At 50.7% G+C, this 23,423-nt stretch overlaps 1 protein-coding gene across 2 annotated transcripts; it reads left to right on the top strand.

Moving 5' to 3' along the window:
* The first annotated feature begins 1,115 nt into the window (after positions 1-1,115).
* Positions 1,116-23,409, top strand: LOC144934623 (zinc transporter ZIP12-like). Of its 2 annotated transcripts, none has more exons than XM_078860637.1 (11): positions 1,116-1,463; positions 3,221-3,493; positions 8,865-9,054; positions 10,608-10,910; positions 12,640-12,812; positions 16,458-16,619; positions 18,467-18,592; positions 18,896-18,965; positions 19,548-19,700; positions 20,133-20,320; positions 22,032-23,409. In XM_078860637.1, exons 1-11 carry the CDS (start codon positions 1,230-1,232, stop codon positions 22,158-22,160), a joined length of 2,001 nt encoding a protein of 666 aa, XP_078716763.1. In that variant the 5' UTR covers positions 1,116-1,229; the 3' UTR covers positions 22,161-23,409. The 2 variants fall into 2 exon arrangements, with proteins under 2 accessions (XP_078716763.1, XP_078716762.1); XM_078860636.1 differs by having other exon boundaries at positions 18,464-18,592.
* Positions 23,410-23,423: the final 14 nt, after the last annotated feature.

The following is a 23,423-nucleotide window of genomic DNA, read 5'->3' as shown; positions in this document are numbered from 1 at the left end:
CTGTGCTATCTTCACGTCATCTCTGTCTGTGCTATCTTCACGTCATCTCTGTGCTATCTTCACGTCATCTCTGTCTGTGCTATCTTCACGTCATCTCTGTGCTATCTTCACGTAATCTCTGTGTGGCTCTTACGACGTTGTGAATGGAAGTTATCGTTTTTAAATACTTTATTATTATTATTGCTGACCCGCCTCTATTGGACATCCGTGAAATAGAGCTTCATAGCTCATCGGATTCCTCCATTCCAAGTGGATAGTCCAATTTCCATCGCCTCCGAGGTCAGAGGGCACGACTAGAGCGGCCTCCCTGGGACGCGCTCAGCCTTTGGGCGCCACTCCGCCACCATCTTCATCATCATCTTCATCATCTTCTGGTTGTACGGCAGCTGATGTAGACTGCGATGTCACATTCAGGTGCTCAGGCCCAGCTAACCGTGTCAGGAGCAGCGCGGTGGATCGCTGTGACGATGTCTCCTTCGTATTTGCGGATCTGGGCATTGCGTCGTTGTTTGGTGTACGGTCAGTTCTGGGTGACCAGAGTCGCACGCGACTCCTGGAGAGTTTTTTTTATTTTCCATTTGTGCATCATCAGCAGGTATCCGCGTCTACTGCCATGGTTTGTGCAGTGGATGTGGTTTCGGGTGCGGGTACTCTCACATCATTCCAAGACGTCAGCGCGGAAGAGTAAGCCAAGTACATCATAGAGGAGCTGCCTGTTTCTCCCTCAAGTGTATGCCCACCAGCCAGAAGTCGCCTGAAGAAGACATTGCAGAGGCTGTGTGTATGTATGTTGAACTTCTTTTGCACCGTACGTATCCACCCGTGCTAATCGGAGGGCGGTGCTCGCCTTTACGGAGTGCGCTGCCAACGCCGTGCAACCGTGAAGCCATGCTCAGGCATGACCCCGGGCAGGGACATCTGTGATAAAGAGCTTTATAGCTCATCGGATTCGTCCTGCAGTGTAAACAAAAACTCTGACTCTGAGGTGGTGCGCGCCGCGGGAGGCTCTGCGCGTCTCGAGCCCGCTTCGCGTTCCTCCTCCTCGCCCCTCTCCTCCTCCTCCCCCCTCATTGTTACGCCTCCTGCCACTACCCTGGCACCTCCTCCAGCCCGGCATTCCGCGGACCCAGCTCCCATTCTCCCGCAGCAGTCGCCCTCGCCCTCGCTGCCCCCGCGAGCTCCAAGGAACCTGCGCGCCAAGCGCCGCGCGCCGCGCGCTCGGACTCGCGATGCGAACCGCGCCGCTCGCCGTGCTCTGCCTCGCCGCGCTGCTCGGCTCCGTCGTGGAGGCGCAGCCCAGCGGCAGCAGCGGCAGCAGCAGCGGCAGCAGCAGCGGCAGCGGCAACCCCGACTGGGACTCGGGGGGCGACGGGGAGTCGCCCGAGCCCAGCGCCGAGGAGACGCGCGCCCTGGCCGCGCTGCTGGCGCGCTCCCGCTGTGGGGACGAGGCGCTCTGCGTGCCGGTACGAGGGGGGGGGGGGCAGCGCTGATGGCAGCCGCGTCTCTCACACGGCCCGCGCTCCGTGGGTGCCGGGGTGGGCCCTACACCACCGAATGTCGATTTGAGCCGCCCAAGTTGGACTCCGCTTGCGGTGTGGCCACACAACAGCAGCTCGATTGACCCCGAATCCCAGAGTCGCTGGACTCGGTCCGGTCTCTCACCATCGTGATGGCAGTGATGGTGTCCGTGTCGATGGGTTGATGGCAGTAGATGCGGTGTGACGGCGATCGTGACATGCTGTCGTTGGGGTTCTTAACAAGCACGAGACGATGGGGATGATCTTCATCCTGAACTTAAGGACGACGGTCATAATCATCACCACCACCATTCTCTTTCAGTCATGATGACCGGATTCACCCTGACGCTGGAGTTGATGATGATGGTGATCGTGACGATGCATGTCATGACGCTGGTGACCATCGTTCTGTGCGAGTTGTATTCGTTGCACCACCGCTCCCCAAATAAATGTAGTGCGAGTGTGCTTGAGGGGCCCTGGTCTACAGGCACAACAAAGATTCCCGTGGTGGTTATTGGGCATCGCTAGCACGCTCGGGATGGCTGTTGTCACCATGCAGGCGTTTCGATCAACGAAACTTGTTTTCACGATGGAATAAGCTGCTGACGACGGCGAAGTGGTGAATGGTGCCAGCGGTGTCCACACCGCACACTCGCCAGCCTTTCCCGCCAAGACGGCACGACTTTAGCTGGCGATCTCTCTCAGCTGGCGCGCTCCGGCAGTGTCACGCCTCTGGGTGCCACTCGCTGACTGCCCAAGCTGCACACGTGCCCCCCTCCCAGCACCTCCAGCGATGCGTGATCGTGTCCACGGTTTCTTCCTTCCACGTTCTTTTCAAGCTCCAGAGTCATTTCCCCCTCTAGCCTGCCATGAAATTCCCGGCATCCTCTGCATGTCCATAGGGTCAGAGGCAAGGGGCTTATTTTCTAAATGTTTTGCCAGGATCCTATTACTCCTGATTCGTAGCCTAACATCCCCATTGTAAAACAATGTTCTTGTAAACAGCCAGCTTGAGGCCATACATCTCGAGATTCCGCCTTGTAACGCCCTTGAAAAGCTCTTCACTGAGCAGTGCGCACCTGAATACACAAACTTCTTCACAGCTCGGCATTCTCTTCCCGATGACACGTGGGGTAAATATTCAGGAAACTGAGCGCAATTTACGATTTCCTAATACACAAAATTATAGTTTACACGTTGTTCACACGTGGCAGACATTGAGTGTAAAGCCAAATGCTGGGAATGTGCGGTCAATGGTTTGCGTTTTAGAGCGGAGAGAAAACCACGTCCACAGGTGGCTCTTGAACATCCCATGTGACGCAGACGACGTCGCGTAGTTCTGAATTGACCAGGGCGGCCCGCCGCTACCGAACCGTGAACCTCTACAACAAAGCGGCTCGCACGACTCGCGCTCACCGCCCGCGTCTCTTCCCCCGCCCCCCTTATCCACCCACTCACTCACCCACTCACTCACCCACGCACCTACTCACCCACCCACCCACTCATTCACCCACTCACTCACCCACGTACTCACCCACCTACTCACCCACGCACCCACCCACCCACTCACTCACCCACGCACCCACTCACCCACGCACCCACCCACCCACCCACTCGCTCACTCACCCACCCACTCACTCACCCACTCACTCACTCACCCACTCACTCACTCACCCACCCACCCACCCGCTCCTGGCTCGCAGTGCTTCAACGACACGGCGGGCGCGTGGGCGCCGCTCGGCCCCGCGGCGGGCGGCGTGAGTGGCGCTCACGCGGCGCTGCTGCTGCTTCACCTGCTGAGGGAGCCCGGCCGCGGCTGCGGGCCGGGCCAGGGCGCCCCCCTGCCCTTCGCCTTCCTCCTGGACAGCCTCGTGAGGGCCGCCGGCGGCAGCAGCGGCCTCTCCTCATCGCAGACGCTGGGGCTGCTGGACTCTACGCGGAGCGGCTTCCCTCCCGCCACGCGCCTCTTCCAAAAGGTCGCGGGCAGCGCGCAGTGCGGCGCCTCCACGGGGGAGCCGCTTGAGTGGCACGTCCCGTGATGCTGCTGCTGATGATGCTGATGCTGATGATGCTGCTGCTGATGCTGCTGATGATGATGATGCTGCTGATGCTGCTGATGATGCTGCTGATGATGATGCTGCTGATGATGCAAGTTGCTGCTGCTGCTGATGATGCTGCTGCTGATGATGCAAGTTGCTGCTGCTGATGATGCTGCTGATGCAAGTTGCTGCTGCTGATGCTACTGTTGATGCTGATGATGATGATGCTGCTGATGCAAGTTGTTGCTGCTGATGATGCTGCTGCTGATGATGCTGCTGATGCTGCTGCTGATGCTGCTGCTGATGATAATGCTGCTGATGCTGCTGCTGCATGTTGCTGCTGCTGATGCTGCTGCTGATGATGATGCTGCTGCTGATGATGCTGCTGATGATGATGCTGATGCTGCTTATGCTGCTGATGCTGCTGTTGATAATGCTGATGCTGCTGCTGATGTTGCTGCTGCTGATGCTGCTCCTGCTGCTGCTGATGATGCTGCTGCTGATGTTGCTGCTGCTGATGCTGCTGCTGCTGATAATGCTGCTGCTGCTGTTGCTGCTGCCTGAGCAGTGGTGTACACAGCACAGAATCTGTCAGTGAGACCGTGGCCTGACAAGTAAACGTGCGTGTATTCTTGGTTCTTTCGGTAAAGTCACGTAGATCGAAAATACAATAAAAATAAAAGAAATTCATAAAAAATACAAATAAAATAAAATTTGGTTTCATTTACATTTAATTTTTTTTTCTATCTACGTGACTTTACCGAAAGAACCAAGAATATGAATTCCTGCAGTCACGAAAGTTTTAAGTCAAAATGTAAACGTGTATATAATAGTAGGTGACGGTTTTGGCAACGTCTCTTTCTCATCGTACGTATTTCTTTATTTCGCACCGTTCGCAGCCAACCATGCTAATGTTGTTAGAGTATGTAACAATGTTCTAAAATCTTGATTTGAAGCTTTCGTGACTGTAGAAATCCATATTCTTTGGTGGGAAAGCACCTGATGAAGGACGCTTGTGTTGCGCCCGAAACGTCGTGCTTTATTTTATTTTATACCCACGTGACTTTACCGAAAGAACCAAAAAGTATCATTTTGTTGTAGTACATAACAGTTTTGTTAGAGTACATAACGTCGTTACCAGTAGTTCCACCAGCCGTAGCCATTCTAGATTTTAAGCTTTCATGACTGCAAGGATTCATACTCTTAGGTTGTTTCGTTAAAGTCACGTAGGTAACAAAATAAATAATAAATAATTGAAATAGAAATAATAGTAAAAACAAAATATTTCTATTATTATTTTTATTATTTCTATTATTATTATTATTTTCCCCACGTGACTTTACCGATAAAACCAAACAGCCGGAGCCACTTTTGTCAACAACCGGGTAAGCAGTGGGGGGACAGGGTGTTGGGGGAGCCCCCCACTCCACCGCGTCACCGCTGCCGGGTGGCGGGGCCCTCGTCCCCTGCGAGCAGCTGGGGCGGTGGAGTGGCCCCAGAGCGCCACTCGCCCCCCCTCCACTCGCCCCCCCCTCCACTCGCCCCCTCCACTCGCCCCCCCCTCCACTCGCCCCCTCCACTCGCCCCCCCTCCACTCGCCCCCCCCTCCACTCGCCCCCTCCACTCGCCCCCCCCTCCACTCGCCCCCCCTCCACTCGCCCCCTCCACTCGCCCCCCCTCCACTCGCCCCCTCCACTCGCCCCCTCCACTCGCCCCCCCCTCCACTCGCTCCCCCTCCACTCGCCCCCTCCACTCGCCCCCCCTCCACTCGCTCCTCTCTCCCTCTCTCCTCTCTCTTCTCTCCACTCGCTCCTCTGTCTCCTCTCTCTTTTTTTTACGATCAGAGGAAACAAGAAGATGCGCGGTGTAGTCGGCACTTTGCTTCGTTCATCAATTCGTTTTTTAATGCTTTGCTTTACGTAACCCCCCCCCTCCCCCTTTTTAAATGAAAGATTTCACAAAAGATGTCTTGCTCTGCTCTCCTCCTTCTTACCCCTTCTCTCTCTCTACCCCCTCTCTCTGCCCCCCCCCTCTCTCTCTGCCCCCTCTCTCTCTCTACCCCCTCTCTCTACCCCCTCTCTCTGCCCCCCCTCTCTGTCTACCCCCTCTATTCCTACTCCATGTCGCCCCCCCCCTTTCTCTCTACCCCCCCTCTCTCTCTCTACCCCCTCTCTCTACCCCCCTCTCTCTCTCTACCCCCTTTCTCTACCCCCCCTCTCTCTACCCCCCCTCTCTCTCTCTACCCCCTCTCTCTACCCCCCCTCTCTCTCTCTACCCCCTCTCTCTACCCCCCCCTTTCTCTCTACCCCCCCTCTCTCTCTCTACCCCCTCTCTCTACCCCCCCTCTCTCTCTCTACCCCCTCTCTCTACCCCCCCTCTCTCTACCCCCCCTCTCTCTCTCTACCCCCTCTCTCTACCCCCTCTCTCTCTCTCTACCCCCTCTCTCTACCCCCCCTCTCTCTCTCTACCCCCTCTCTCTACCCCCCCTCTCTCTACCCCCCCTCTCTCTCTCTACCCCCTCTCTCTCTACCCCCTCTCTCCCTACTCCATGTCCCCCCTCTCTCTCTCCTCTCTCGCCAACCGCTGCCGCCGCTCTCCGTGTGGACGCGCTCCGGCTCAGGTTCCTGGCGGCGAATTCCGACCCACCGCACGTCAGAACCAGACTCTTGATCACTCTCAGAATCTTTATTTATCATTGGGGGAATCCGATGAGCTGTGAAGCTCTTTTTCACAGATTGTCCAGTAGTAGAAAGTGGTTTTCTTTTGGCTCGCGATGCGTGAGCAAAGGCGCCGTGCAGGGAGCGCGTTCAGCAGAGTGTCACAACTCCCCACACCGCGTCACTCTGACACCGTCGCTGTTTAACACGGAGGCTTTCGCGACAAATATCAAAAGATGTAGACCGAAGCTATCAACAGAAGGTGCGTACAGGATGAACTGCACGTGTGGTAAATGTGATGCTGGGCAAACAGGACGAATGATCAGCACGAGACTAAACGAACATCAGATACATTTTAAATTCACCCAAATACAACTGTCAGCAGTAGCAGAGCACGAGTGCCAACAAGGACACTCAATTGATTTTGTTGAAGTTTTGTGCAAAACTAGCTACTACTGGCCCAGACTAATTAGAGAATCTATCGAAATTGAAAGAATTAAAAATACCTTTAACCGTTCAGATCGCTACCGCCTCAGTGCTGCGTGGAAGCGAATCATCAAATAATACATTGTTTAAGTGCGTGTCTACAAAGGGCAGCGTACTTCTATAGGGATTATTACACACAATGGACAGGAAGGACAAGATCAAAGGGCTCGCATAATGCACATGCATCATGTACGTCGCCTGATGAAGCTAATTGTAATAACTGGCGAAACGTCGAACTCAGATTGTAAATGTTGTGGCTTGGCTCTCCAACACACCGGCTAGTGCTGTACTAGTGACGAATTGGCACGTTCTGTTTACGTGTCAGCCCTTACTAGTTGCCTGTGTCGGGTGGTGGCGGGTTTTCACGACACATTTATCTTTTTACGCGATCTAGCCCAAAACAAACTTCTCTTACAGTCGGTGCTCTAATTAGTAACGGGAGGTTGAGATGGATCCAGAAGCCGGATCCCAGGTCTAGTTTAGGCACCGCGAGATTCGTGAGCCCAGAGGCGAATCGTCGACCATCGCAACATGGACCACCACCGCCGCTCTGTGTGAACGTGGGGAAGGAAGAGGAATGCGGAGGTCACGGAGCAAGGACACAGCGAGGGGACACAGCGGCAATCACTAACACACACACATCCACTAACACACACGCACTCACACACACACACACACATTCATTAACACACATACACACACAGTCACACACACAGTCACTCACACACACACACAGTCACTAACACACACACACAGTCACACACACAGTCACTCACACACACACACAGTCACTAACACACACACACAGTCACTCACACACACACACAATCACTAACACACACACAGCTACTAACACACACAGTCACTAACACACAGTCACTAACACACACACACGAGGCAGAATCACTAACCCACACACACAGTCACACACACACACACACGAGGGTTTAGCCCTGAGTGTGCCAGTGTATACAAACCACACTCATCCCTACACTCACACACAGGGTACTCAAAACAATAGATCCCCCGTGTAGCATTAAGCAACTGTTGGGGCAAGTGCTGTTAGGGAGTAGCACCTATGAAGGCCGGCACGGAACACGAGGGGGTGGTTGGCCAGCACCACGGCCGACCGCCTTTGTCTTCCCAGTGGCTCTGACTCTGATAGTGGTGCTTTGCGGTTGTAATTGAGATCCGCTGCACGTTACATGGGTGTCAAGCTATGATGGGATCAATTACATTGCCAACGTTATGGTTCATTACTTCGGGCATATCCACATCAAATTCTATAACCAACGTATCGTTTGTGCATCATCGTTACGGCAATTTGGCGACACGCTTGGAGCTGCGATGTTGATTTATAAAGGATTTATAAAGGATTTATAAAGGATTTATGAAGGAGGCCTTTAGTGAACTCATGGCCATGTGGAACATAGCAGCCACATTGTTTCTATTTGCAAATTGAACCGAGCACAGTTTCACGAACACAATCAGTCTCATATTCTTGGTTCTTTCGGTAAAGTCAGTCTCGCTGCTGAGCAGAGTGCAGAGTTTAGCCGGGAGACTTCAACGCAGCCCGTGCAGTCGGCGGCGTGGATTAGGCACCGGTTAAGTGCAGAAGAATCATTGCGACATCGGGCAGCATGGCTCTGTGATGATGCGTCCGTGTGCGAGTTGCCGCAAAGGAGCAGGGGTGCCCTATGAACGGATATTGTAAAGTGAATAGAATCATAAATGCGTGCACAAATACAGAGCCTAATAAGACTGAATCCAGCTGGCACGGGCTTGGAGCCGTCATAAATAATCATGCAACCGAGTGTTGCAATTGAGTGCGCAGAACACCGATTCTCGCTTTTACCGATCAAGAGAGAGAAGGACACCACGGGGGTTTGGAGAAGCCAATCCCTCCCTCACTCTTTTTTTTACGATCAGAGGAAGCAAGAAGATGCTCGGTGTAGTCGGCACTTTGCTTCGTTCATAATTTAGATTTTTTTTCAACGCTTTGCTTTATGTGCCCCCCCCCCTTTTTTAAATGAAAGATTTCACGAAATATTTCACGCTCTGCCCTGTTCCTTCTTGCCCCTTCCCTCTCTCTCTACCCCCCCTCCCTACCCTATGTCTATGTTCCCCCTGTTTTATATGTAATATTTGTTTTAAAAAACGCGCAGTGCATGGACGCTGCCGCGCGGAGAGCGGTGCCGGCCCGGGCGGTGGAGGCAGGGCAGCTCGGGCGCGTGGCCGCGCTCTTCCTCGCCGGGGCGCACCGCTGCTTGAGGCACGCGCTCCTCGGCCCAGACTTCTTCCTCGACCACATATTCCGCACGCACAGCAGCGCGCCCGACGCCATGACCGAGCAAGGTATTCTCGGGGGCTGCGCGATTTGTCGCTCCGCCGCCGTCACCGCACGGCGTCTTTGCCGCGCGGCGACTCTGCCGCGCGGTTTTGGGGAGCGACGTCCCAGATCCCAGCCCACGAAGCGAAACGTCGGACTTTGTGCCCAACAAAGACACGCGGCGCAATCCATCAACACATCCGAGAGGGGTGGATATCCTGTTATTAATAATTATAAATTAAAGGCGCTGTGTTTAAACGTTCTCAAGCCCTTTAAATGGTTAGGTCTCGTTGGAATTCACGTGACATTCATCCCGCCGATCACAGATAGATAGCGATTGAAACCGGTGTTGGTGATTGTATAAATGTAATATCCCAACACAACGCATACCTTCTGATGCTGCACGGAGCAACACTGACGTAAGAGAGATTGCGAGGTGCGTTCACATCATGTGGGCAAGCGGGGGAGTGAGTGCAGTGTTAGCGGTGTGGGTGACTTCACGACCAACATCCCTCTTGGAGCCATAGACTACGAGACGATGTCGCTGTTCGTACGTTGGCCGGACGACTCGATCCGAAATGAACACCTCTACTCGTGACAACCACAACAATAACTCAGACGTCACTCACTTGTAAGATCACTCTTGGTGATGGGCAACACGCTTGGAGCTGCGATGTTGATTTATAAAGGAGGCCTTTAGTAACTTCATGGCGATGTGGATCATAGCAGCCACATTGTTCCCACTTGCGGATTGAACCGGGCAGAGCTTCACGAACACAATCAGTCTCGCGGCTGAGCAGAGTGCAGAGTTTAGCCGGCAGACTTCAACGCAGCCCGTGCAGTCGGCGGCGTGGATTAGGCACCGGTTAAGTGCAGAAGAACCATTGCGACATTGGGCGGCATGGCTCTGTGATGATACATAGCGCGCTGCCTGTGTCCGTGTGCGAGTTGCTGCAACGGACCCCGATAACCCGATATTGTGAAATGAAGAGAATCATAAATGAGTGCAAAAATATAGAGCCTCTAATAAAACTCTGAATCCAGTTGGCACGGGCTTGGAGCGATCATAAATACCAAGGCAAATGAGCGCAAAGAACACCGATTCTCACGAGGTAAGAGGGGGCGGTGAGTGGTGAGGGAGGACAATCCCACAGCCACCGCCAGGTTTTAAAGGTTTGATCATTCAGGACACAAAATGTTAAAACCTGCATTGCGAACCTTTAGATGAGTGTCAGGAAAGCCAAACATTGTACGTTGTGTAACATATCCACATTCTGCTATACACACAACACCATTACCATATTCTCTGGTTTATAAGACGCTCCGGAAAGGAAGACGCACCCAAAACCTGTGCCTGGCGTTAATCCGGTTACACAAATCTGTCTCGCTCACAACCTCCGGCATTATATGATGCGCCCCAATATGTTTAGAAATTACGCTCAAACAGATTGCGACTTATAATACGTAGAAGACTGCATCTTTCTCGAGATCGCTTAACCTTGCATCCCACTCGCACACGGAGCCACCGCAGCCGCCTTGGCCACGTCTCGGGGCTGACGAGCGCGCTGTCGTGCGGCAGACCTGGCGGCCTTGCTCGAGCTCCTTCATCTGGGCAAGACGGAGGAAGGGCACGGGGGCCACGAGGAGGAGCAGGCGCACCACCACGACGACGAGGAGGAGGAGAAGCACCGCGGCCCCGAGGAGACGTGCTACAGCGCGCACGAGCTCTGCGACGTCTTCGACTTCAATTCGAGCGGCGTCGTTCGGCGCAACTTCTCCGCGCTCGCCGTGGCCATCGTCCAGCAGCTGCTGAGCGGGGCCTGCCGGGCCCACGGCGACCAGGAGGCGACGGCGCCCGGCGCGGCCCCCACCACTGTGGAGAGTGAGGAGCCTAGCCCATCTTCACCTTCACCCCACCTTCACCGTCACCCCACGCTCACCTCGACTCGCTCGCGCCGTGGTGGCGACACAATGTTGTCCGTGAACTAAGGAGGGACGACGCGTGTGTGGCCAATGGGAAGCGATGCCACGCGGTCACCAACCGATGGAAGGCATCAATTGTGTCGTCGCAGAAACGTTTAGACGGAATCGGAATGGCCGCGTGTTCACGTGCGGAGAGATCTGGCACGGGGTTGAGCGTGGGATTGAGCTGTTTACGGAAATGTGGTCAAGCGTGGGTTTGAGGCATCGTGTGTTTGAGCGCGGGTTAGATCTTGGGATCCAGCATGGGCTCGAGCGTGGTGTCAGAATCGCGATTGTTTCTCTAGAATCTTGCTCTGCAACTCCTTCTATGGACAAGCACACACACGCTCAGCTTAACCTTAATTAAGCATGACACACCTACTTCATCTTTTAATAATTTAGGCCTCCATTCTATTCCCAGACTCATTCTATCACTTTACAGCGCCACGCGTCGTCGCCTTGCATGTAATTCACGAATATATACTTTCATGTGCCAGTCAAGCTGGCACGTCAAATGTGCCAATACTTTACGTGGCCCTGATCTTTGTAAATATTGATCTCATTTCTTCTTGATGTACTCAGTTATTTCCATAAGCTTTACCAATTTTCAACACTATTTTGTGAGCATTCACGCTCCAATTGCTTTATTATGACGCGCTCAGTCACGTTGGCATCTGATCTCCCTAAGAAGTTCTATTTCTCGTGTAATTACATAATTAAATTTTGACTTAAAACTTTCGTGACTGCAGGAATTCATATTCTTTGGTTCTTTCGCTAAAGTCACGTAGATCGAAACGTCGTAGTTTTGTTATTTTATTGTTATTTTCTTTGAACCTATCTACGTGACTTTACCGAAAGACCCAAAGAAGATGAATTCCTGCAGTCACGAAAGCTTCAAGTCAAGATTTAAGGTTTGGAAAGTTTCATGAATCTCTCGGTGATCCGCCAACCATTTGCTCCAAGGTGCGCACGCCGACTTCACGGAATGTGTGCCGTGACGTCATCACCTCGGATAAGTCCAAAACCCGTTTTTATTCTCGAATCGGTTGCAATGTCGTGCCTCGGCCCTGTTCGAAGATGAACAAATTAAACATCGGGAACACATCCGTCACGTGCACTCGGAGCACAGTGCTAGAATTGGGAGTTTGCTGTGAGTTCATGAAAGTGTCCATTCTTGGAATTTTGCCCACAGTAAACATTAAAAACCCGTGACATCAGAGACAAGAATAGGCCGCGCGCAGTTAAAAAAAACATCTCGGTCACCTTTATTGTCAATCTTAAACCTCTGCTACACATTCACCTCCACCTTTCACACACATATTTTTAAAGCCACCCTTTTTGCCTTTGCCTAAGCACACACGAGATTAGCACGCGCCAATCGTAAACACGTGGCACTCTTCGCGACGTGAACACAAGCTGCGGTGGAGTGGCGCTGCGGCGGCGATGACCTTGCAGTCTGAACCCGGTGGCCCGAGTCGCATTGCCGAGCGCCCATCACCAACTTGCACTGACCAGCATGGTGAAGTATGGTCAAACAACCCCCACGACCGAAACGACACACGAGGAAACCTTCACGTAGCAGTGCGTTGACCAAGGTCTGTGAATCACGACAATGTGTTTCATGAGCAATTTTCTGTTTCCTTCGCCAGAGTATGGGTATGGAACCCTGGCGGTGCTGGTGGTGAGCCTTTCCTCCCTGATGGGAGTCGCTGTCATCCTGTTCACCTCGTGCCAGGAGACGTACCGAGTCATCCTGCAGACGTTCATCGCTCTGGCTGTGGGCACCCTCTCCGGAGATGCCACCTTGCACCTGATTCCCGAGGTGCGTCTGGTTTGAACAACACTTGGCTGATGGGATGTATGCAATCTACTTTTATTTTGGATGTGGAGGTACAGATATGGGGAATGGATCATTCGTCTGCTTATTTTTTGTTGTTGAAATTTATGGAACTCGTTAATTACATTGGAGAAGTGTTGGTTCGAGACAACATATCACCCTAGGTCCACGTTTGAAAAATAAAAATGCACCTGCTCTGACATGATCTCCGAAGCTAATAGTTTTGAGCCTGTATAGTTCTTGCATAGATGTCCACCACGCACACTCTTAGATTGTCATCGGTGACTACAGAACTTATAGACGGTGGGCACGTTGTACCGTACTTCTATGCCCCCACGTCTAAGCGTCTTGCTTCACCCCACATTGCCCAGCGTGGTGAAGTGATGTGCGGGTATGGTCAAACAACCCCCACGACGAACACGGCACGGGGTGCCTTCATCCAGCAGTGGAGTGACAAAAGGGCCATATATGTACAAATATCAGTCATTGCTAGGGATACACATGATGCTCTCATCGCCCCAAGTGCAGGTGCAGTCACACAAGTATGAGCGAGGCGCCACTCATTAAAAGCTGGGTGCCCGTAGTGAATAGTTAAAGAAACAGCCGCATTCCGGATTAACCCATAATCCGGATTAAATATCCCCACTCTCGACAGCCCAACAATGGTGCAGTGTTTGTAACAGCAGCGTGTGTAACAGCAGTGTGTGTAACAGCAGTGTTTGTAACAGCAGTGTGTGTAACAGCAGTGTGTGTAACAGCAGTGTGTGTAACAGCAGTGTTTGTAACAGCAGTGTTTGTAACAGCAGTGTTTGTAACAGCAGTGTGTGTAACAGCAGTGTGTGTAACAGCAGTGTGTGTAACAGCAGTGTGTGTAACAGCAGTGTGTGTAACAGCAGTGTGTGTAACAGCAGTGTGTGTAACAGCAGTGTGTGTAACAGCAGTGTGTGTAACAGCAGTGTGTGTAACAGCAGTGTGTGTAACAGCAGTGTTTGTAACAGCAGTGTGTGTAACAGCAGTGTGTGTAACAGCAGTGTGTGTAACAGCAGTGTGTGTAACAGCAGTGTGTGTAACAGCAGTGTGTGTAACAGCAGCGTGTGTAACAGCAGTGTTTGTAACAGCAGTGTGTGTAACAGCAGTGTGTGTAACAGCAGTGTGTGTAACAGCAGTGTGTGTAACAGCAGTGTGTGTAACAGCAGTGTGTGTAACAGCAGTGTGTGTAACAGCAGTGTTTGTAACAGCAGTGTGTGTAACAGCAGTGTGTGTAACAGCAGTGTGTGTAACAGCAGTGTGTGTAACAGCAGTGTTTGTAACAGCAGTGTGTGTAACAGCAGTGTGTGTAACAGCAGTGTGTGTAACAGCAGCGTGTGTAACAGCAGTGTTTGTAACAGCAGTGTGTGTAACAGCAGTGTGTGTAACAGCAGTGTGTGTAACAGCAGTGTGTGTAACAGCAGTGTGTGTAACAGCAGTGTGTGTAACAGCAGTGTGTGTAACAGCAGTGTGTGTAACAGCAGTGTGTAACAGCAGTGTGTGTAACAGCAGTGTGTAACAGCAGTGTGTGTAACAGCAGTGTGTGTAACAGCAGTGTGTGTAACAGCAGTGTGTGTAACAGCAGTGTTTGTAACAGCAGTGTGTGTAACAGCAGTGTGTGTAACAGCAGTGTGTAACAGCAGTGTGTGTAACAGCAGTGTTTGTAACAGCAGTGTTTGTAACAGCAGTGTGTGTAACAGCAGTGTGTGTAACAGCAGTGTGTGTAACAGCAGTGTGTGTAACAGCAGTGTGTGTAACAGCAGTGTGTGTAACAGCAGTGTGTGTAACAGCAGCGTGTGTAACAGCAGTGTGTGTAACAGCAGTGTGTGTAACAGCAGTGTTTGTAACAGCAGTGTGTGTAACAGCAGTGTGTGTAACAGCAGTGTGTGTAACAGCAGTGTGTGTAACAGCAGTGTGTGTAACAGCAGTGTGTGTAACAGCAGTGTGTGTAACAGCAGTGTGTAACAGCAGTGTGTGTAACAGCAGTGTGTGTAACAGCAGTGTGTGTAACAGCAGCGTGTGTAACAGCAGTGTGTGTAACAGCAGTGTGTAACAGCAGTGTGTAACAGCAGTGTGTGTAACAGCAGTGTGTGTAACAGCAGTGTGTGTAACAGCAGTGTGTAACAGCAGTGTGTGTAACAGCAGTGTGTGTAACAGCAGTGTGTGTAACAGCAGTGTGTGTAACAGCAGTGTGTAACAGCAGTGTGTGTAACAGCAGTGTGTGTAACAGCAGTGTGTGTAACAGCAGTGTGTGTAACAGCAGTGTGTGTAACAGCAGTGTGTGTAACAGCAGTGTGTAACAGCAGTGTGTAACAGCAGTGTGTGTAACAGCAGTGTGTGTAACAGCAGTGTGTGTAACAGCAGTGTGTGTAACAGCAGTGTGTGTAACAGCAGTGTGTGTAACAGCAGTGTGTGTAACAGCAGTGTGTAACAGCAGTGTGTAACAGCAGTGTGTGTAACAGCAGTGTGTGTAACAGCAGCGTGTGTAACAGCAGTGTGTGTAACAGCAGTGTGTGTAACAGCAGTGTGTGTAACAGCAGTGTGTGTAACAGCAGTGTGTAACAGCAGTGTGTGTAACAGCTTTTACAAACTGCGGGGATTCCGTGAGAGTCAATCGCTCGCAATTTGAAAAGTGCTTACTCCAAGGAATTAAAAAATATATAAATAATACTGTAGTCATGACATTTGGGCGATTTGTGCCTAGGCGCAGGGTTGTCAGCAGGCTAGCGGGGCCGTGCTCCGTGAGGATGTTTGCTGTGGCGGAGCCGTGCGGGGCGCAGGCGGGTGAAACTGCATCGAGGCCCGTAGGTGGGGACGCGGCCCAGCGGTAGCGCTGGGATCGTCGCTTGCTTGAGAGATTCGCGGTTCGAATTCAGCGGTCGCCCTGATTAATACTGCGGCGGGCCTTATAGATCGCGTGACGTCATTCACAAGAGCGGACCACCGCGTGTGGCGTCGTGATCCAAATTTGAAAAATGTCGCTCCAATTACTCGAAGGGAATCGACATCGCAATTATCGGCCCATCTTGCGAATGTCACGTGATTATCCGGTTAAGCAACACGGATGTGTTCAGGCTAAGTTGTAAATTCAGAGGTAACCCATACACATGGGATCTGCCAACCAATCCCAAGCACGACGAGCATAGTCATCACAATGTGCAGCACAAGTGAGTTTGCTTTGCAGATATTCAATGGGGGAAATCTCCGCCTCTTGACTTACACACTCGATTACAATCACTCGGTTATGTAAAACCGGCCAGGTGGCTCCCCGGTCGAGTGAGTGACTCACGATAGAAGGTTTCGAGTTCACATCCTGGTTGGGGTTGACTCATCCCGTCATTTCTGCAGGTCGATACAATGAGTACCACTTTATGGAGAAGTCAACAGTGATCGTCCTTTGGATATAATCACACACCCTGCCATGGGAATGGGAATTTACCACCACTGGCTCAGCTCTTTATAGAGGAGATGAGCACCAACGTCTCAATGCTCATAATTTGAGCAGGAATGCATTTTGACCTTTTGACTACGCCTGGCACGTGCTAAAGTGCAGGAACAGATCTCAGAGTGGCTGGTGAGGGTTGCAAACCATTTCCCTTGCAGATGCTGGCCCTGCACGACCACGGTGACGGTCACGACCACGCCGAGGAGGACTTTGTCGAGAAAAACAGTCACGTGTGGAAGCTGATGGCTCTCCTGGGAGGAATCTACATCTTCTTCTTGGTGGAGAAGATCTTCCATTTGCTGATCGCTTCATCTCAAGGGGTACGCGAGCGGCACCTCATTGTGACGATGCAAGCCTTACATGCAGGCGCGGTCTGCGGGCAGGGCCTTGGAGTGAGCTACTTTGTCAGTAGCGTGCGATAGCAACATGCCGCATCGCAGCGAGTTCACGTGCACGGCACTGGCGCATGTCGCGTCTGGGTGTAAGGCCGCATGCACAAGGGCCCTTTGTTTTACTGATTCAAGTTCAGGCATGTAATTTGGAAGAGCAGCCTCTTTACAAAAGCATTTCGTTATTTTGCCAAATCATCCCTGATAAGCACTCGTTGAAAATTCCTTGAACAAGCACCTCATATATACGCTGGGACCCAAACATAGGAACGTGTTTCAGCGCCGAGGAGAGCTGACACGCACAGCACGGGGAGACTTGGCTGATGTCTGATGGATGGTTGACTCTTTCCAGCTGAAGGGCTTCAATCGTGTGACTTTGCCACTTCTGGCGTTACAAGTGTAGAGGAGTTCTAGCCCGGGTGAGACTTGAACATCGCCTTTATCACGTCTTCCGCACAGCGTGTCGTCACACACCAGGGAGTCGCTGCGCTCAGTTGGCGCCCCGAACCCCCCATCTCTCCTTCCTTTCATTCTCTTCTCCGTTCTTTCTGGAACGTTCCACGACTCTCCGCCAATCCGTTCATTTCTCCGAGGACGGTCTCCCAAACGACCCCTTATATCTATTTGGTTGTTTTCCTGACAACCAATTCGACGTGAATGTTCTCCGTCTTCAACTCCGATCAGTTCCGCCCCCACGGTCGCTCCTCGGCAATGAGTGCCGGGCACGCCATTGGAACTCGCGAGGAGCCCTTAGACCCGCGGAGTGTAGATGTTTCTCTTGGCATCCCGTACACAAGGTTTAGGTTGCACCCCATAGATAGGCGGGGGTCCACTTTGTGTCAAATGCAGAACAGCAGCTGCAGGAAGGAAGATTTGGAAACAAACACTGCAAAGAAAGAGGCAATTGCCAAAACATTTGCAAACTGTAAAATAACAACTGAAGATGTGTGAATGTAAAAAAACTGCACGTTGCGAAATGGGAATGTGATATTCTTCACACGTATAAAACAATTACAGCTGGGATTGCCAGTCAATAATTAATTCGGAGCAGAAGCCTTTTAAGTGAAAACAAGAAACACTTACTACGTGGAACATAAACATCGTACGTTTACAATTGTCTGGCCACAGAGTGTGTTGACGTTTGTTCATGCCGACATCTTCTGTGTCTGGGGTGAATGCTCCAAGTGATTGGTCGACGCTTCATCACGGACAGACCTGCTGGGCGTGTGGAATGTTTTATTGCCGATGCAGCAGACAAAGAGCAAACACACAGACCACACAGGTGGCTGCCTGACTTGGTTTTAACAACAATCACCTGGCAGGACAAAATATGTAGGTGATAAATGCACACTTGCGTGTCTGCATATATATTTTTATAATATGCAAAATCTCTGAGCACAGTATTACACCGTGAGAGTAATTTACACATAAAGGAGCTCGAGATTTAATCTGACATCCCACATACACAATTAAACATTTAAACTAACTTCTCAGCAGATTGTGTCAAGATGTGATTATAATTACGTTGCTTTAGATAATATACGGGGCATGTGTGGGAGGTTGCCGAGAAGAGGAGCGCAGTGTTGGGGACGAGCTGATCACTGGATGTTTGAATGTTTGTTGAACTTCGTTCGCACCGTGCGTAGCCAACCGTGCCAATCGGATGTGAGGTTTTGGAGAACAGCAGAGCAGTGTTGGGGAAGAGCCGATCTTGCTGGACGTGCACTGGTAGTGCGTTTGCGGCTAACCGCAGTGCTACTGCTCCTCATCCACAGCAGGACGGCGGCCAGGAACGCGAGCAGCAGCAGCAGCAGAACCACTGCGGACACTCGCACGACCTGGCGCTGCGCGACTCGTTCAGAGCCGGCAAGGCCGGACGCGGCACGGCCTCCACCACACGCCTCGTGAGCACTGCCGCCACCCACGTGGCTACGCTCACACGGAACACCGCACGCTCCATGCTGCTGCCATCCTTGTCGTTCCACATCGGTCCCATAGTATAATCACTGAGCTCGCTTTCCTACAGGATAATACCAAATCTATCTCCGCTAAAGAGTAATAGTATGATAATAATGCAAATAATGACACTTGTTTCAAGTATTATCAGTAGTGTCTGCCACTTGAAAGCTACAGTAAGCATGTGAGAGACAGGGTTGCTGTGCCGCTGGCACTGGGGGATGCCAATGTGCCGTGCCGCTCCCTCCCAGGACACGGAGGAAGAGGCCGAGGTGACACCGACGTCGGCCGCGCTTCCGAAGCATCGTGGCACGTTCAAAGGTCAGGTCCTCGACAGCCGTGTGCTTCACTTGAGCTTTTATGCCCGATTGTTATCACGTGGGTTAGATTTACCAACCCTCTGAGCTGCAATGATAATAAGAGGTTACCGCCCTTTGTCCATTCACGTTTTGTCTTTAGTTTGTTGTTCTTACCGGCATTTCAGTCATGGGAAGTTTGACCATTCTTCACCACGCCGTGCAATGCAGGTTGGCGAACGTGGAGACCCAGAACTGATTCAGATAATACTCACCGCTGATGTTGGCTGCAAACAGGAATCAAACTCGGGTTGCTGGATTTATAGTGCAGTGCGGTGCTAATCGGTGTGCCCCTGATCCACCCTGCACTGCTTTCCTGCGGTGGTTTCAGTTGGTAACATTCGATGGCTGTGAACGAGTCCACGTGCCCTGGACTGCTCTCCCAGGCTCTTGCTGCAGCAGGCTGTCCGCCTCCTCTGCCTGGCTATTTGAGGGGGCAAATGGACTTGGACGCACATCTGCGGGCATTTAATGCTCCACAATTCCCAACGGTTGCAGCGCTGCTTGACCCGAGCACATCTGTGGTGATGCCTGCGCGACTCCCCAGGAATGAGTTCCCTGGCCATCATGATCCTGGTTGGCGACAGCATCCACAACTTCGCCGACGGGCTCGCCATGGGTGCTGCCTTCTCGGCCTCTAACCGCGCGGGCCTGACCACTTCGCTCGCCATCTTCTTTCACGAGGTTCCTCACGAGATAGGTGACCCGCTTCCGTGCGATTCGCCCACGTCCTCCCTGCTTTTGTGTGTTTGGGCTGCATCTTGAAATGGGGGCGCATTTGGACGCTTTTCAAATCCACGCTGTGTCGTCGGTCAGTCTCTGGATAATTGTGGTGAGAATGCGCTTCAATCTTGATTTGAAGCTTTCTTTTTGGTTCTTTCGGTAAAGTCACGTAGTTAGAAATGAAATAAAATAATGCGCTTCGTTTAAACGTTTTAAATAGGGTCCTTAAAGTTGGCTGATCACAGAAGCGATGAATGTTGAATTGCTATAGTCTGTACGGTACGAAAGAAGTTCAACATACGTTCATACAATGCCACAGAGCTTGTGAATCTCAGAACCGCAGAGCCGCTGGCACGTGTGCTCACACCGCACGCCCCCCCCCCCCACCCCTTTCTCCTCGGACGCTCAGGGGACTTTGCAGCGCTGCTGAACTCCGGGATGAGAGTGTGTCCAGCCCTCGTCCTCAACTTCATTAGCTCCCTCACGGCCTTCACGGGGCTCTACGTGGGCCTGTCCCTCTCCAATGACACCATTGTGCAGCAGTGGATATTTTCTGTAACCGCCGGAATGTTCTACTACATCTCTCTCGTCGACTTGGTCAGTGCCCCGCCCACGCCACACCGGCTCGCAGCCACTGACGCACCACGCGTGGTGGCTACACGCTACACCCAGCTCTGATGAGTACCTAGGGAATTAACAACCCGAGACCATGATCAGTTAAGAGTGGCTGCAATGTAGAATGTGAATCCACGTGAACTTTCCACAGTTAAATTTGGACACATGTTGTTCATGGCCTCTAAGGGTGCGATGCACATCTCACCAGGACAGCTCTCCAAAGACGACGCGTCAAAACCATGATTGTTGATCACCAAACTGGGAGGTGAACCCTTGGAGTGGGACGATTCGACGAATTGCCACAATTCAGGGTTGCAGTTCACAGTTTAAAAAAAATAGATTTACAGTGTTCTCAACAATGTTTTCAACATTAAGCACAATGTTGTGCTTAATGTGTGTGATTTCTTAAGGACGCAGTGGTCATGTTAAATACATAGAGCATATATTGGTCAACAAATACGGGGTTTCACATGTGAGTATATGCATCAGGGAGGGATTTGTGAATCTCTGCACCAGGACACCAGAACAGACCCCTCCCCTCCCCCGCCGCTTGGGGCCTGGAGAATTATCCCGATTGCCTCCCCGAATCCGGCTCTAGATGTGTGCATCATGAGCCTAGATAATATAATTATCGATATCACCCAACCCACCTTGCATGTTAGTTTATGGCGACTCGTGCAGTTCGCTGTCTGCCCTCTAGCGCCTGCTGCTGGGGTTGCAGCCCGATGGGATGTCGTGCGATGCCCTGTACCAGTACCTGGGATGCGGTGGTAGCAGCAATTTCTCAGCATTTTCAAACATCGTAGATCATAATGGTTGGCATCATTATCTTCATTATCCATCATTGTTTTAATCATCATCAGAATTATTTTGATTTCATAGCTGATGGAATATTCACTAATATTCTTTATCACGGGATACAACTAAAGCCTTTGAAAGTGAATGTCAACGATTCATAGGGTCGACAATCTCTTCATGGAATTGAATTTGGATCTCATTCTTTGATATTATCTCTGCCATTAAAGAACATGTTCCCCGATTTTCTAATTCATTTGAAGAACCACAGAAACCTAGATTTCAATTTCGGGTGTTCCCAAATTAACATCGTTTTAGAACTGACCTGACACGGAGTGACGTCTGAAATACAACTTAAAATGTTTATATCAGAATGATCGTTTTACAGTTTGAACTTTATTTTAAAACAACTAAAACAAATATTTAACATTTAAAGCTATTAATTCATGTTTAACGTTGAAATTGTTGCATTTAGTACTTAAATACAAATTATTCAAATGTTATACTTTTTAATCCGAAGGTATGAAATGAATCTGACGATTTAGGCATAGAAATATGAAAATCTGATTTCGGAAAATCGTAAATTCCCAAGTCATGCATAGTTAGGAGATCTCTAGTGTGTGTTTATGTCAATTGTGTATTATTCTTCAATATGGCAAGATGTATGCTTACACCTGGTGCATGAATGCACTGTGCCCTGTTCACAAACGTAGTCTGTGCGACGAGCATTCCACAACAGCACGCATTTAAATGTACTCCACACTACTGATACGACTTCGTAAAATTGTAAAATTATTTTCACACACGCGAATAGTTTACACGTGCACGAAATTGCCTCAAGCGGCACGCTGGGACGCGATATTTAATGGTCACGCTCTCTGTGCGCTCCCCCACACAGATGCCGGAGCTGATGAAAGTCACCGGTAAATTCCCGTGGGTGGTGTTTGCGCTGCAGAACGTGGGCCTGCTGGCAGGGTGGGGCATCATGGTGCTGCTGGCCATCTTTGAGGATCAAATCTCTATTTGAGACATTTGTCACGCGCGCACACGCCGCGACGAGCTGGCGTGAGACACGCGCACACTCTCTGTTGAACACTCTCTGTTGAACACTCTCTGTTGAACACTCTCTGTTGAACACTCTCTGTTGAACACTCTCTGTTGAACACTCTCTGTTGAACACTCTCTGTTGAACACAATCACCTCGTGTATGCTCACTCTTGCTCAGGACACCAGCAGTACGTGTGGATTTGAATGCTTTATATTCATGATTGACGTACAGACACAAATGGCTCAATATTACATTCGTTGTGTTTGTGTGCTGTATCACAACAAAAGGGCTGTGGGAAAATACTTAAAATCTTGAGAATACTGTGAGATACATGAACACTAACTCTTTATATTGCAATGTGGTGGTGGGCAAACTGGTTTTGATTGTTATGTTATTATTCATTCACTTGTTTACTCAGTAAGCCTCGCTGAGTTTCAAGACTCTTTCAGAATGGTCCTGCCAAGGTTTGCAGTAGGGGCCGATTTTTACGTAATCTGCTGGTATTTTTGTCAGTATCGGGATGTTTGACCAACACCGGTTACATTATGGGGGTTGCTTTAAGCTCTGGGAGGAAACCAGAGAACTCGGAAGGAACCTTTGGAGAACATTGGAAGAGCAAACAAACTCCAAAGATAAATGTCCCTTGGGAATCGAATTCAGGAGCTAATTGCCGTTAGGCACTAACGTTACACTGTGCCACCCAGCCACTCTTTTGAAATTGCCTCTCACGCACATACATACACGGTATGTGGCAGTGTGGCAAAGAGGGGTAACATTTATCTTGTGCCTGGATTGCCTGTAGAAGAACGATAAATCAGACCTGGAATCTGGACGTAAAAAATAGCACTGGTTTCGTGTCACTAATAAAGCAGCCACTTGGGCCCATGAAGACTTTTTTGGTGAAATAAGGTTTTCCATTTCTGTCATAAAGTTGCGCAGATGAGTCATCTCCCCCTCTCGCTTTATTCCCATGCCCCAATGTATCACAAAAATGTATAAAGTAGCATTTTTTAAAAGTATGATTCAATTTACAACGAATAGTTCCTCTGTTGCATTGTGGGAATCGTCATCCACAGCAGAGAACCCATGCTGACAGAGCCCTGGACCGGAATCTGAATGACTCACTGAAGGACTCAGTTCATTTCCAGTGTGAATGAACGAGGCTATAATCTGTGTAAAGCACTATGTGAATGTGTTTTTTACTCGATATACATTTTGTATCCCTCAGAGCTGGTGGGAAAA

This window comes from Lampetra fluviatilis, chromosome 10 (assembly GCF_964198595.1).
Source record: "Lampetra fluviatilis chromosome 10, kcLamFluv1.1, whole genome shotgun sequence".
NCBI lineage: Eukaryota > Metazoa > Chordata > Hyperoartia > Petromyzontiformes > Petromyzontidae > Lampetra > Lampetra fluviatilis.
This window is presented reverse-complemented; position numbering and strand designations above follow the sequence as displayed.